The 15,331-nt window shown below is 42.1% G+C and overlaps 1 protein-coding gene across 3 annotated transcripts in view; it reads right to left on the minus strand.

The window, feature by feature from the left end:
- The window catches only part of tenm1 (teneurin transmembrane protein 1), a 300,581-nt gene that overhangs the window by 143,265 nt on the left and 141,985 nt on the right, over window positions 1–15,331 (minus strand). For all 3 annotated transcript variants that reach the window (XM_081611713.1, XM_081611715.1, XM_081611714.1), the window contains one exon: window positions 12,656–12,829. In XM_081611713.1, coding sequence (XP_081467839.1) covers window positions 12,656–12,829 — 174 coding nt within the window. The remainder of the gene's footprint in view (window positions 1–12,655; window positions 12,830–15,331) is intronic.

Consider the following 15,331-nt stretch of genomic DNA (forward strand, 5'->3'; position numbering starts at 1 on the left):
GATCATTTCATTTCATATAGTGGGAGCATTTTATTTAATTTTTTTTTACATTTTTAAATTGCTACGGGAATCAATGAAAAAAGTCATGATACATGCTTAAAGTTTTACTTGACATATTTCAGTTCAAAAACACTTTATTATTTTATTTATGTTAGTTTAACTCATGTTATGAAAATGTCTTGGATAAAATCATAAAGGAGTTGTTGTTGGTGCTGGTGGTAAATATATCTATGTCTAGATATATGCAAGTCACCTTCCTAAAATAAATAGCCCAAGTCTTTTGTTTTCCTTTCTTTTTTAGGCAGAAGTGGTTGTGGCAGAAAAATCCTCCTCTATCCTTTGTTAAAAGATTATTTGAAAATCCCTTTTGCCAACAAAGCACTTATTTTAGAATAGAAAGGTGACAATATTATTATATTTATCACAAAGACAAACCCAACTATTATTATTTTGTAACCCGAAACATCAAATCTGAGGTTTTACAAAACAAAACAAAACAAACAAAATAAAAACAACAGTGACTCCTAAGAGTCTCTCTGTCGCATATGAAATGAGTCGTCTACACTGTAAACAGCGACTGCAGCTTTAAATCACACCCGACTTGTCCAGCCACATTTTAATGGCAGGTTTTTTGGATGCGGGCTGTGTCGCATGCAGACATGTTTGTGCTCTCTTGACTCGAGGAGCTCAAGCAGAGAGCTCACTAAATGATCTATGCTGCATCACGCACGCGTGTCTGAGCTGTGAGTATGTGCGCGTGCTACACCCCGAGACTGTACCCCAGCGTGAGAAAATCAATGCATCCGCTGTTACACGGCCCAGTCCATCAGAGCTCGCGCGCCACGCACACAACCCGCCGCGTTCTTTCTCACCGTTTCTGCACACACACGCACGCACGCACGCACGCACGCACGCACACACACCCCACCTCTCTCTGCACAACCCGCCTCCCCTTCCACCCTCTCTCTCTCTCTGCACGCAGTCTGGAATATTGATGTGCTCTTTAAGAGCCCTTCTTTCTGTCTGTGTCACAATCCATCCATCTCCACACCATTTCTAAACCACAACGTCAAGACAGAGTAAAAACAGCTCGGAACGCGGTTTTACAGCCGGTTTACACAATCGCCTCAGCTCAGATGGCGTAGCTCCGCGCTTTTATCATCTCCACATTATAATGAGGCAATATTCCCATCTACTGTATGTCACTTTGTGTCATTTCGCGTTAATAAGTCAGACGTTCCCACAATGAGTGAGATTTTACTCCCCCCCTCCTCGAGTCCTGATGTACTTCATTAAGGCAGGGAATCCACTGACACAAACTTTCTTTTTCTAGGCACTTCTGCTTTCATCTGCACCAGAGGAATCTCTCTCTGCGTGGGTGCGCACGTTCATGTGTGTGTGTGTGTGTGTGTGTGTGTGTGTGTGGAGGGGGTGGGGGGGGGGGGGGGGGGCGTGTGTGTGTGTGTGGCCATGTCTGCGAGCTTCTCACGAATGCACGTCAGATCAAGAAATAGAAGCCCCGGAGTTGGTGTGTGTGCATGCGCACCAGCTTGGGGTTGATTATCGTGGAGTGAGTGGCAATTAATGTAACACTAATTAGAAAAGCTTTTTATGTGATGAGGACTAAGAAGGGGGCTGCCGGTTGATCTCCAGGAAAGCTGCAGGAGAGCGATCGCGAGGAGGACAGAAAACGCAGCATGTGTGGCTTGACAAGACAGTAGCCATAACGCAGTTGACACAACATGTCAATTAGTGTCTCGCGCAGTGGAGCGGGGGCCGTCTCAGAAAGGTAAATTAAAATTCCCTTTCTTGGGATGCTGAATTTGGGCAGAGACCCAACGCATCAAACGAGCAGCAAAACAGAAAAGAAGAAGAAGAAAAAAAAGATGTTGAGAAAGGCTGTTTTTCTGTGGCATTGATGTTGATATGAAAAAATAACACGGCTAAAAATAAATAAATAAAAATTCCTGAACAAGCATACAAGAAGATTACTAGCTTCAAATCATTCCGCCAAGATTGTTTCATCTCTCCCTACTGTGCCATCACATCGGAAACAAGGAGAAAGTGATAACTATGCTCCTCCAATCAGCCTCCTCTGCGATCTTCATATCCCAACTGTAATGTTCTGTTTATTGCAGTGCATCAAGTATAAAATAATTTATTTCTCAATAACAAGGAAACATTTACATCTTGGTTTCCAATCTTTTTTTTTTTTTTCAGACAAGCCACAAACATTTGTTTTGTACAGTAGGAAGAAAAGGCAGCATTGAATACGCCAGTGTTTTTCTCTGTACATCTATTTCTAAAGGGGCTGTTGACATTAAATTCACACCAGATGATCGGAGCTAAAATCCAACACATACAAAGAAATCAAAACAAATTAGTCCATAAATTAAGTTTTGTGGTGTATGGCGGAATGGCAGAGTTAGTAAGTACTGATCCTGTCACGATAACAAATTTTGCTGGACGATAAATTGTTCCAGAAGTTATCGCGATAAGCGATGACGTTGTTTTGAGACAATTTTTAAGGCAAAATAATAAAGCAAGAACAAATTCTTAAACATCAGTAAACTTTACATTCTTATGACCGTTTAACACTGTAACCGGAAGACATTCTAAATATTCAAAATAAATAAATAAAACGACAAATAAATGTATTGAATTGAAATGAATTTTGAAGTCTTTGTAAACAGAAGTGCCCTTCATAAAAGGGCCAGTTGAAACCAAAGCACCAAACTGAAGACTTTTATCATCCAGTTTTTTGGTAGAAGGAGAGAAAAACGATAAATCATGCCAATGGAAATTATTGAGCTTGTTTTAATTTATCATGCAATTAATTGATTTATTGATTATTGTGACAGGCCTAATTGAGCATGTTACGAAAAAAAAACCCTACATAGACGTAAAGAGTCAGGAAACCAGCTGAAACCTATCAGCATTCAGGAATCAACCCTCTTCAGTGCAACTTAGCACCTAATGGTCTGGTTCAAACTAATAGCCTATGAAAGGGTTTCTCATTATAAATGTATTGTACATGAAATATTCCAAGATGTGACAAGCAAAGACTCTCTTAAGACATTTGCAACCTTATTGTTGAGAAACATTTTGATGAGATTGGTTACAAATATATTTATAAAATTCTGCATGTTTCAGTGAACCCAACTGAGGCCATTATCTGGAAACGGGAAGAATATAATTTTACTATAAACCAACCACAAACAGATTATTTTCACAAGATTTCTGACAGGGGAGTCAAATAGGGCAGTAATAGGGATTTTCCTTTCAGCCAGAGACTATGATAACGGAGATCTTCGGAAAGATCTGGAAATAGCACATGCAGTTATCTACCTACTACCCTCACTGCATAACTCTCCACTGTTGAAGAAAAATCAGGTTTGAGATTGTTTAAAGTTTCCTGCACCACATTTAGCCAAGTCGATAAAATACCAGGAGAAGTAACATTGCTTCAGAGGATATCAAAATCATATGTGAGGGAAGTTATTTACGATCAACCCAAAAAGCAATTTTAGAGGTACGATCATGGCATGGTAATCGTTTTTAGCATTTGGTATCGGCAGAATTCACACAACTGCAGGAAGATTTGAGTGGAAATTTGAAAATATCACTTGATAATCATCTGTTATTGGAAGATTGGAAAATGAATACCTGAACACCAACTGTAAAGTCTTAAAAAATGCTAATATTAAAAAAAAATTAATAAGTAAGCAATTCTAAGCCTGGTGAGGGCACAAGTAAAGCCTGGTGGCCCGCCAGGCTTATAGTACGCCGGGGGAAACCCTGTACAGGCAATGGAACCCTCAACTGTTTCCAGAGAAAATCAAAATCAAATCGCAAAAATGCCCACGTCAATCACCCAAGCTGAATCCAATAAATAAAAATGTGAAAATCATAGGGTGCCGAAATGACCCACATGTTTCTACATAGAGCAGGTCACACCTGATGAGGGATGTCAAATTAATATTGGTAAAAAATTTACAATACTTTTTACCCATGCTACTTCACTTTATTTGATGTGAATTCTGTAATAATTTATGGTCATACTGTGTGTATATTGATTGGTTGATTTGTTCCCAGCATTTTTTTTGTTTGTTGGTAAATCTAATGCAAACTACCTCATTTGAAATATACTTAATGAGAAAAAAAGCCGCCATGTTCGATACTAATTTTCCTTGTTAAATGTTTCATGAAAAAAAAAAAAAAAATAAACAAAAGTCCCCCCACTTCTCAATTATTCGCCTCTCCTCCCAGTTTAACTTTAGTTTCCCCTTCCACCATGAAACGCTCTCTCCCTCCTGCTCTCATCCCACATCCCTTCCTCTCACCGTCCTCCGCGGTGTAATCTTGGGGATTGTGTGGTCTCTCGGTGTGAGAGGTGATGGGTAGAGCGGGATGAGCGTGATAATCTGCCACACTGGATTACAGCCTAATCTCTAATCTCTTTGGCCCTCCTCTGCCAGGGGACCACCTCCACCGTGCCAATTTTATTAATCTGAGCTCCCATGCATCAGCGGCTTAACTCTGCCCATTTTGATTTCCACCGGCTCTCATCAAGCGTGTAAAGCAATGAGAGTTGAAACAATAGAGCGCTTGTGACGCAACACTTCCAAGTGGAAGTCTGTGACCCCGGCGCGGTCTACAGGAGGATTTAGGGACCAATGAGAGTGTTAATCCTTAAAAATGTGAGGATTCATCAGGAGCAGTTGCTTCAGGGACGTCCCAGGTAGCCTGAATTGCAGAGTGCTGCAGTTCGGCTCCCCGCACGTGGGTTCCGGCTGCCTCTGATGTAATATCCATCAGAGTTACACCAAGCATGAAGGTTGCTATGCTCCGTCTGACTTCATGACCTGAAAACGCACAATTAATGTCCCATATCATGGGGTTAAATTGGGGCTAAGAATTCCTCTGGATAGATGGCAGAAGGCGGTGTGGAGACGAGTGATTTCTAGCCCTGCACTGGGTAAGATGGCCACTGATTAACCAATTACTTGCCTTTTTGGATATGGAATCAGTTCAGGGTTGATTTATTGCCTAATGTCTCCATGTTGAATGAGATCATTCAGTGTGCCGATTGCCTTATGACAACAAAACAATGCCCTAATGAAGCAGAAACGTACTGAAATTTGTACCAAGTGTATCGGTTTTTAGTATTTTTGTTCTTTTAAAGGGGCAGTGTTTAGTATTTTCTAGGGACAAAAAACAAAACAAAAAAAGAGCAATTTTATAGCACAATCAAGTAGCTATGTCACCTCCAGTTGTTGTGAAAGTGCTACATATATCATCAAATATGAACAAAAAGGAATCTGACTACGTAATTTAACACCTTGAATTTGGGCATCTGTCTCTTTAAAAACTCCTGCTCTTTTTAACGCCCCGTCATGACAACGCTCCTCTGTTAACCTTTTAACAATGTTTTTACCAGCATTGCATTCAGAAGTAACTCGTGTAATGAGGTCAGCTGAAGGGCAGTTCCAGCAGGTGTTAGCTAATTGCTGTGGGCTAGTCTGGAGGAGCCGAGTGGGGGAGCGGTGGCAGACGGCTGCTCTGTGAGGCAGAAGCTAAGAAACTGCAGCTCTGAGGAGGAGCTGCGCCTTGAAAGTGACGCTCGGTCCCACCATGTCTTTTATACAGCTGAATGGTTACCATGGAGATTAAAGGATTTCTCAAAAATGTATGAAACAATCAAAGCGATACTCCAGGTATGTTTTTGATGAGGTAATAACATTATAACTTAATAATGATAATGTGAAGCTAAAAAAAGTTGATATTACATAACACTTCCCCTTTAATTTAGTGAAATTTCTTCTAAATTACTCTGACATCTCTAAAAGAGTCCCTGTAAAATATTTGAAACTTAAGCCATTTTTTATTCATAATTAATTTTTTTTGATTAACAGGAGATTTCAGTAAACTAGTAATAGTTCTTTATGACTTTCTGTTTTCTTGACCAAAGCAGAAGACATAGTGGCCTCTTCCTTTTCGCCACCAGTCACTAGGCTGGTGGCATATTATCCACCTGGTGGCATTATCCATTGGTGGCATATTGATGGCATATGCCACCAATCATTGTGAGGAGGACAATAAGGTAAAAAATAATCCCGGAAGTTTGTTGTTAAACTTTTAGACCCTGTCTACATCCCAAAGGTTGATTGGGAGTGATGCCCAGTAAAAAGCCTCAATCCCACCATTATAACCTAAAACGTTACCTGGAGCCATGTGTTACGGCCAGAAGAGACTTACCCCGACAACAAAACCTATTTACAGATTCATCTGCTGTTCAGAAGCGAGGGTTGATTGCATGGAGTCTCACCTCAAAATTACTGTTAAGTACGGTGATGGATCTACGATCCCATGGGCCTGTTTCTCTTCCAATGGTGGAGAAACACCATTGGAAGAGAAACAATGGTGCTTTTGGCGCTTTTTAAAGGCGCAGTATTCCACCATCAAAAACATACCTTGAGTGTTGCCTTGATTCTTTCATGCATGTTTGAGAAATCCTTTTGGTAGCCATTTTGTTTGCAAAAAACCTGGTCTCACCAGGTGCTGGGTTTTCACAGAGCTCCTCCTAATAACAGCACTCCCCCACTTAGCTCCTCCAGACTAGCAGCAGCAGCAGCAACAGTTAGCAAACACCTGTTGGAACTGTACATTAGCACATGAACCACTTTCAGTGAAATGCCAGTGAAAACGTTGGCAAAGGCTTACTGAAAGTGGAGCGCAGGAAAGAGCAGGAGCTTCTTAAAGAGACAGAGGCCAATTTCAAAGCGATAAATTGTGAAGTTAAATTTCTTTTATGCCATTTTTGTTATATATACTGCAATTTTTTAAACACTGAAGGCATAAGAGACACTGGATGATCTAGAGAGAATGTCCAAAGAAAAATATTGAAAGACTCCCTTCTCTGTATGCTCCAGTCTAGAGGAAATGTTAGCTAAAACATTAAGGGCTGTCCTGTATTGACTCTGACTCTCTTGAGACATACATCCCCATATGGATTTATTTTTCTGATCATCCCCATAGCCCTTTTTTCCACAATGGCCGAAACACATGCAGCCTCCCCCAACGTCTGTCTGCCTTTTTTTGAGGGGAACGGGTTGAGTGTTTTGTTGGCATTCAGTTACACGATAAATGACTGCAAAATTTATTAGCTCCGGCTCCAATCAGACTTGATTGGAACACAACGCTGGGGTACACATGCTAATTTTCAATGAGCCTCCCTTGCCCGGGAGGCTACAAAACTCTGTTTTTTTTTCTTCCCCCTTCTCCCCTTTTAATGAAACACAAATTAACTGACCTAACATCTCAGATGTCACTTTGAGCTGTGGCCCTCAAAGTGACAGCAACGACTCACAGAAAATAAACAGGACTGATTGATTTTCCCTTCTCTGCTAGACAGCTGGCAGCTCGCTCTCAGTCCCGCTGCGCGAGGTGGAATTCCATGGCCCAGTCAAGATTAATAAACCCATCAAATTACTGCAGAAAGTCCTGACGATCAGAAAAGGCGGCCCGACACGACCGGCGGGATGCTGTGTCATGCCATCCCTTCATGTCGCCATGTTCTACAAGCTTGTGTACTGGGAGGCCGTGGTACTGGTTGCTGGAGGTTTTCCAGTTCACAGTGTAGCCCTGACGGTGCTCAGGCTGCAGAAATTACTACTGGTGCTCGGGAAAGATTAGGTAGCTCTTAGTTTTTAGCTGGTGCATCTGTGGATTTAAAAAGCACAAGTGGTTTTTAGAAATGGAAAAAAAAAACCTACTCATATGATGCAGCCATAAAATAGTATTTTTTAATGGGATTTTAAGAGATGGGCCGACAGAAAGTAGAGTACAATTGTGAAGTGGAAAGAAAATGAAGCACTTTTAGAAAAAAACTAAAACTGACATGAAAATATTTGATAACTACTTTATAGAATCCCCTTTTTGTTGCTGCATTTGCAACTGCAAACATTTTTCGGCTAACTCGACCCGATCTTGCTCATCTAGAGATGGGATTGTTTCCCCATCCTGACCAGATTCTACGTCCTGCAGGAGAAAAGCATCCACAGAGCATGACACTGCCACCACCGTGCTTCTCCCCAGGTTTCTTGAGTTCAGAATGATGCGTAGTGTTAGCCTTTGGCCATTTTTATGAGCCGATTTGACTTGAGCCCCTTTTACTCCATGTTTGTCCTGCTCCACACATTGCTCGAGGCAAACAGGACTTTTTATTGGTTTGTTTTAAAAATGACTTTGCTCCGTCATTTTCAGAATGACCTGATTTGTGGAGCGCACACAAAATAGTTATCCTATCACCAGATTAGCCCAGTTGGAGTTTAACAGGTTAACATTCTATTTTGAGAAATAAAATCTGGCACATCATGCAAATTAAAGTAATATTTAATTGAACAGAAATGAACCACTCACTGAGGAAGAATGATGGAATTGCTCTATGTTAAAAAATGTATTTTTGTAGACTTTTGTTCCTAATTGTTTTTGTTTTGTCATTAGATGCTGTGAAGTTGAAAATATTTTTTTCTCTTTTTTACTTTCAGACAAAACGTGGCAACCATGGCAACGATATGGTTGTTTTGTACATGCGGATCCAGCAGCTCAAATAACACCTGGACTATGACCCCTGATCCCAGAGGACTCGATGGATTCAGAGCTGAAGAAGAAAGTTCAAACTGTCTCCTCCATCAATCATAATGGGGCAAGGATCATATTCCTGACTCCAGTGTCTTTCTGCCCAGCATTCTAACCACACAACCCAGACAGATAGGAGAACAGCAAAAACAAACGATACTGTCATCTAGGACAGTGGTCCCCAACCCCCGGTACGGACTGGTACCACGGATCGGTACCAGTCCGTGGACCAATTGGTACCGGGCCGTGCAAGAAATAATTAAATATTTCCGTTTTATGTATTATTTGAGTCTGGAGGATCTTTTATTTTGAAAATCCTTTAACTGGATTCTCTCGGTTACTTGGGTGCCAACATTGAGCCCACAAGCAGCAAAATGAGTAAGAAACAGATCAGATGTGTTTGGAAAGTTTCTTTGCAAAGGGGAAAAGGCCCAGAGAAGAGACAGGAGAATGGATTTATCCCGGACCGGTAGGTGAGTCCTACATTACAAGCAGCTCTGCGTAACGTGCGGCGACCGGCTCGCTAATGAGGCAATAAAGCTTCAAGCTGCTTCGCCAAGTAGAGACCAAGCAGGCTGTGGATATAAGCAACACTTCGGGTGATATTGTCTCCCATCACTCCCAGATGGGACCGTCTCGTTGCAGAGAAACAAGCTCAGGGCTCCCGTTAGTCATTATCGTGAGTTAAAATCTTCACGAAGGTAAATGTACGTTTTTGGGGCGCATCTGTATATTATTTTGAAGGTATATATAAACGTTACCATAGCGACCAGAGTCGGAGAGCGTTTGGGCTGCGGTCGAGAGGAGATGAGTAGAGCTTGTGAGTCTTAAGTCTGGTTTAGACGGCACAATTTAAGAATTGTAGGCCGATTCTCCAAACCTCTGTGACCACAGAGCTGATAAAAATCCAACAGGTTCGATCGGTTCGTGTGTCCAAGGCAGGAGCAACACAAGCCGATTCCAGTCACAAACATCCCGATTCCAGAGGATAATCCAGTAAAACCCCCAACATAGCGAGAATTTAGAATAACCAGTCACGGATGACGATGTAGAAGCAATAGTGAAAGTTTGTGGAGTCATTTTAAGAGATAAAAGATAGAAATTATCTTTTATCCCCCCGCCCCCCGGGCCGCAACAAAATTTCCAAGTCTTGACCGGTCCGCGGTAATAAAAAGTAATAAAAAGGTTGGGGACCATTGATCTAGGAGACTTGAAATATCCTAGATATTTCAGGTCCGTATCCACCTTCGAAGGATACGGACGGTTCCTCAATTTGGATACACTTTGTGTACCCGAATGACCTTATTAAATGAGACTGTCTAGCTAACAGATGTTAAGCTGTTAGCATAACGTTCGCGTTTGGCAGTCTTGAAAGTATCATACAATAATTGTGTCTTCAGTCAGATGCTCCTTTAAATTTGTTGCAAGACTGACTGCTACTGGAGATCCTTCCTGCCGACATCCACAAAGACTTTACAAAGATACCTGGATGATATGAGTTACGACAGCAACTCACTAATTCCCCCTGTGGGGTAAAAAAGGTATTGAACTGAATTGAATGATAATTTGTCATTTAAGCTGTGGTTGAAATGACTGCTTATAGCAGCTCTTGGTGTAAATTATGTTTAAAAAATACATAAATTTCCTTTGTAAAACATGAGCGCAAGGAAAAAAAATCTTTAATTATCAAAAAATAAATAAATAAAATTGACATGCAACAGAAGGAAGCTGGAATTGAACCTACAACCACCTTCTGGTTGCAAGACGAATACTCTACCCACTCAGCTCAGTCGGCTGAAGCTCGAAATGCTTTCTGCCACCACACAGCTGCAGATTAACTGAGTCAGTTAGAGCAGTGTTTTTCAACCTTTTTTGAGCAAAGGTACATTGTTTTAATTTAAAAAATCTCGAGCTGTGGCCCAACCAAAAATGTAAACATAGATACTCTGTAGCCGCCTATATTACATATATAGTCATTCTTATCAAAGTGTCTTGAATAGGAATCAAATAAACACAAAAATTTGTTTTTATCATGTTTTACATTTCTTATTTCAAATTGCACTTAACATGTCCACTTCAAAAATACACCTGAACAGCCACAACACTGTGGTGTTAAATTTAAAGAAGTTGTAGAAAACTTCAAAGTGTTTTACAAACTAATCCACAAGCATTCTTATAGCCAGAATACAGAAAATAATTCTTATTCTGAAAGAAGCAATAATATTTGGGAAACATTTCACTTCATATTCAGTTACAATATGAAGAGTTGCATGTACAAAATGTCATTATCTGTATATTTTACCCACCTAGTGTGAAACCTGTGCATGTTTGGATGAAAACAGCTGATTTCCTGGCAGAAATTGAAGAAAGACAAAGCTCTTCCTCAACATCTCTGTCTCTCTCTGTTTTTAGTTTTTATAGTAGCCAGGCTGGAGAAGCTCACTTCACACAGATATGTTGTGGGAAATGAACTCATGTTCTTTCCAACTACTGCTGAGCTTCACTGTCTTTTCCATCACTGTCATCACAGTCTTGCTGAATACAATGCTGTCACCGCTACCTGTAACATTCATGCATGACTAATTCTCTTGTTTTAATGTAAAATGCTCTGTACCTACTCCCATCTAGTGGTAAGAAAATTAAATGATTACGCCGCTAGTCTCTACTACAGCAGACACTCAAGGATGGCATTATTTGCAGATAATTAATTAATTATCAAAAAAAATCTTTTAAGACCAATTGCCGTATTTTCAGGACTATAGAGTGCACCATACTATAAGCCGCTGGTATCTCTGCTGCTCTCGGTTTTCCATAAAGACCCAACAGAGGGCAGCAGAGGACTGCGTCCTAATAAATCTGCTGAATATAGGACGCAGCCCTCCGCCTCCAAAGCCGAACCATTGATTTGTTCACGCTGAGCTTATGTGCAGCAGCTCTATTTCCCTCCTGTAGTGCCAGATCGACAGCCCTCAACTTAAAATCTGCATCATATGAGTTTGAAAACATTTCTCTGTCGTGCCTGCTGCTGGCAGTGCTTGTTCTAAATGAAAATTAACGCGTTCTTCTACAATTTTGACTTCGAATAATTCACTTTCTGCTAAAGAGCCCCCTGGTGGTTGAAGAAAAATCCACAGAAAACCTAACCAGGCAACAATCCGCATGGTTCAAAGCTTAGGAAAAAAGTAGCAGCTTCTAGTCCGGAAAATACGGTACCGTAGGTGAAATTGGATCATTTCCATGGCACACCTGACGATCACTCACGGAACAATAGTCTGCCGTGGCACAGTGGTTGAAAAACACTGAATTAGAGAATGGAGCAACAATGACTTATTTAAAATGTAAACATATGCTGATGTGCAACATAAATATGATCTGCAACTTTATTAGAGGAATATACAAGTGTCACGTTTACAGAAAAACTCTGCAAAAAGACACAGAATTGAGCTGACTTGCTACAGAGGTCCTGAAAGTACAGGTTACTATGGATACGTACAATTTCATATCGTTATTATTCGCACGGTGACGAGTGTTGAGTATAAACAAAAGCAGAACACAACAACATTTATAGCCTTAGCTAATTTACAAATTTACAGCCATGCAAACGACAAAGACACACAAACACAACCACCGTCAGACTTTTAATGTTTGTAACACCAGATTTGAATATACCTTGAAACTGTACTCTGCTCCAGTTTCATCCGCAGTTGTCATAAGACCAACAACACCCTGTTTGGCCCACAATGAACCCTGGGAAGGATATACCGGCCCCATTTTTGGAATGCAAATGTTGGTCGCATTTGGAGCAGCCTTTGTTGCATCACATTAACATAATCTGTCTTCAAGTGCCACCTTCGAAGGATACAGACGGCTCCTCAATTTGGACACACTTTGTGTCCCCGAATGACCTTATCAAGTGAGACTGTCTTGCTAATTCACACCCAATGAGTGTGTGGGTTTGAGTAGGTGTGTGTCTGTGTGCATGTTTGAGAGAGAAAAAGAGAGAGAGAGACCTCACCTCTGTCACCCGTGTACGTGTTTTCAGGGTTGAGTGTGTCCAGCAGGTGGACAGAGCTCGTAGGTCGGAGTTTGCCACGGTCCTCCTGCTGATGGTCCGCTGAACTCAGGCCGTTTTCATACAGCTGGTTCTCACCGTGCCGCAGATGCCAGGTCAGGCCTAACAGGTGGACCGCTGCACACACACGCACACACACGCACGCAAACACGCACACACACACACACACAAATAAAAGAAGGAAAAAAAAGTGTGTCAGCCACAGGGGGAAAAGAAAAGCAGAGATAAAGGATCATTATTCAAGGCATGCAGAGGGGTGTGTCTGAATCTCGTTTAATGCCCATCTTAGAGCACTCAGTCTCTTTACGCGCTTATTAGTGCCAGCGAGCGATGGACAATTAGCAAATACACACAAACACCGGCTGCGTCGCACACGGACTCAACTTGTGCGCCGCTACGTGGGCACGTGACCACCGAATGCAGCAGAGGTGGGCAATTAAGGCAGATCTTCAGAGCCGGAGCCTAGGGCCGGTATTAAAGCGTTCACACAGTCTTTTATGCATGACTAATGATGCTTTGAAAGCTGCTGCCGATTCACAATCCATATGGGGCTTTTAAACAACAAAGGGTGAGGAGGATACAGGATTCCCCCTCCCACTTGTAAAAGTATTTACTAGGACAACAATCCTACATGCTGTCAAATAAGAAAAACCAACGCCGCACCCATTAAAAGAAATTAATTAGCGTCCTGCAAGGCTATCAGTAAAAGCCATCCAACCAATCTCGGGCTTCTTTTGCGCCAGAGATTGTGCCTGAAAATTGCTTTAGTTTAGCACTTTGAAAGAATCTGTAAAGGTTATGTGCCTTTGCTTGTGGTGGGAAGAACAAAGCGAACGAAATACATCATTGCAGGTTCTTTTTTTTTTTTGCTCTCTCTCTTTCTCTCTCCTGACACATTTGCAACATCAAACAAAAGCAAAGACTCAAATCACAAAGTTGTGATGTGCTGGTGGCAGTCAGAGGATGGCTGCTGCATGCAGATCAAGGTGCAAAACTTCTAAAGACTTCAAACGTCTCCGCCGTCTACCACCGCCTGCCTGCTGATTTGCCGACGCCCAGGAAAAGGCGCCAGACGCCAGCTCGCCTCAAAATGGCTGTTCAGAAAAAAAAACAAATCCCAAATTATTTACTGTAAAACCAACACAATCGCATCGTCCCGTTACTGCATTGCTCTTTGAAAGCGTGCAAGCCTGGACACCTCTCTACACACACACACACGCACGCATGCACGCAAGTACGCACGCAAGCAAGCACGCACACATGCACACACACACTACCTCACCCACACTCAATCCCCTGCTGATGAGGAATGCCTAATTAAACCTCCAGATAGTTCAAAGCCATTTGCAGTTACTTTCCACTGAAGCAGAGGAAAGGAAAAAAGAAAGAAAAAAAGGACGTACTATTTTTTTTCTACAAAATACAGCAAATGAACAATGAGCTCCAAGAGCAGAGCGTCACCAAAGCGTGGTAGTTCCTGAACGCAGCCCCCCCCCGGCCCCCCCTACGTCTTGACCCCGTCATCTGTTGGGATTGGAAGATCCTGCGTTTCGATGCCACAACTTCCGAGTGGCTCACACCACTTTGAGTTCAGTTATCTACTGCTGCACAATACGAGTTCCTCAAAGCACAAACACTGGCGATTACCAAGCGCCACGAGAGGGAGACGCCACGCATCGTTTGGTTCAGACTAATTGAACTGTCAGCCATGATGAGGCCGGACGCGTACGCATCGCGCCCACTCCTCAACGCCCCCCGAAGTATCTCTCGATTTTCGATGCGGTTTCTCAGTCTTGTGTTTAAAGATGTGAAGTCGGGGATTTTCTCATTAACATGCTGCTGTGAAATGACTTGTGATGAGTCATTTCATTGATAGAAGAAGAAGAAGAAACTGCTAAATAAAATTGTGTCAAACAGCAACACCAAGTGATCTGCCTCATACATTCAATTTCATGGATTTGGTTTTCAGCACAATCAATTCCAACCACCTGGACGACGTTGTGGGCAGGCAGGGCTGAAAAGAAACTCGACAGGAAAATACACTGGCGCCGCTTAGCGTCACACTTTTATTTAAGGACGACGGAAGGAGAGCGAATCCAGCGGAGATTTCCTTCAAGCTGCAGCCCATTATCGGCTCTCTTCATTAGGATTAAACATAAAATATACTATTGCGGCGCCAAATATGGGTTTGCATTCATCATCGCTGTTCGAACCACATTATATTCCGCACTGGAGTGGAACAGCCTATCATGGGTTCATAAATTAGTTTGTGAGAGTGCTTTGTGAGGTATGACAAGTTATTCCCAAATGAAAGTAGTTAGCATTTCGGTCATTTGGCATTCTTCTCACTTCCTCTCCTCTGAATTGCCTTTCTTGGTCCTCTTGTTTTCTGGATAACCCACCACCACCGCCTCGCCTCCCTTCGCCAACGCCAGCACTGCCGTCTCCTTTAGGCCACTCCAGGCAGGACTCTGAAGCAACAGTCCTTAGCAGCTCTCTTGCTTTCTCCTCTTCACCACTCCACACCTTCTTAAAAGCCCTTCAGATCCTGCTCTTGCTCATCACTCTCTTGTTTCATGGCTGTTAACCTTTCGCAGGAACACTTGGCGTCTGCAGGCA

This window comes from Poecilia reticulata, chromosome 10, assembly GCF_904066995.2.
Source record: "Poecilia reticulata chromosome 10, P_reticulata-male-v2, whole genome shotgun sequence".
Lineage (NCBI taxonomy): Eukaryota > Metazoa > Chordata > Actinopteri > Cyprinodontiformes > Poeciliidae > Poecilia > Poecilia reticulata.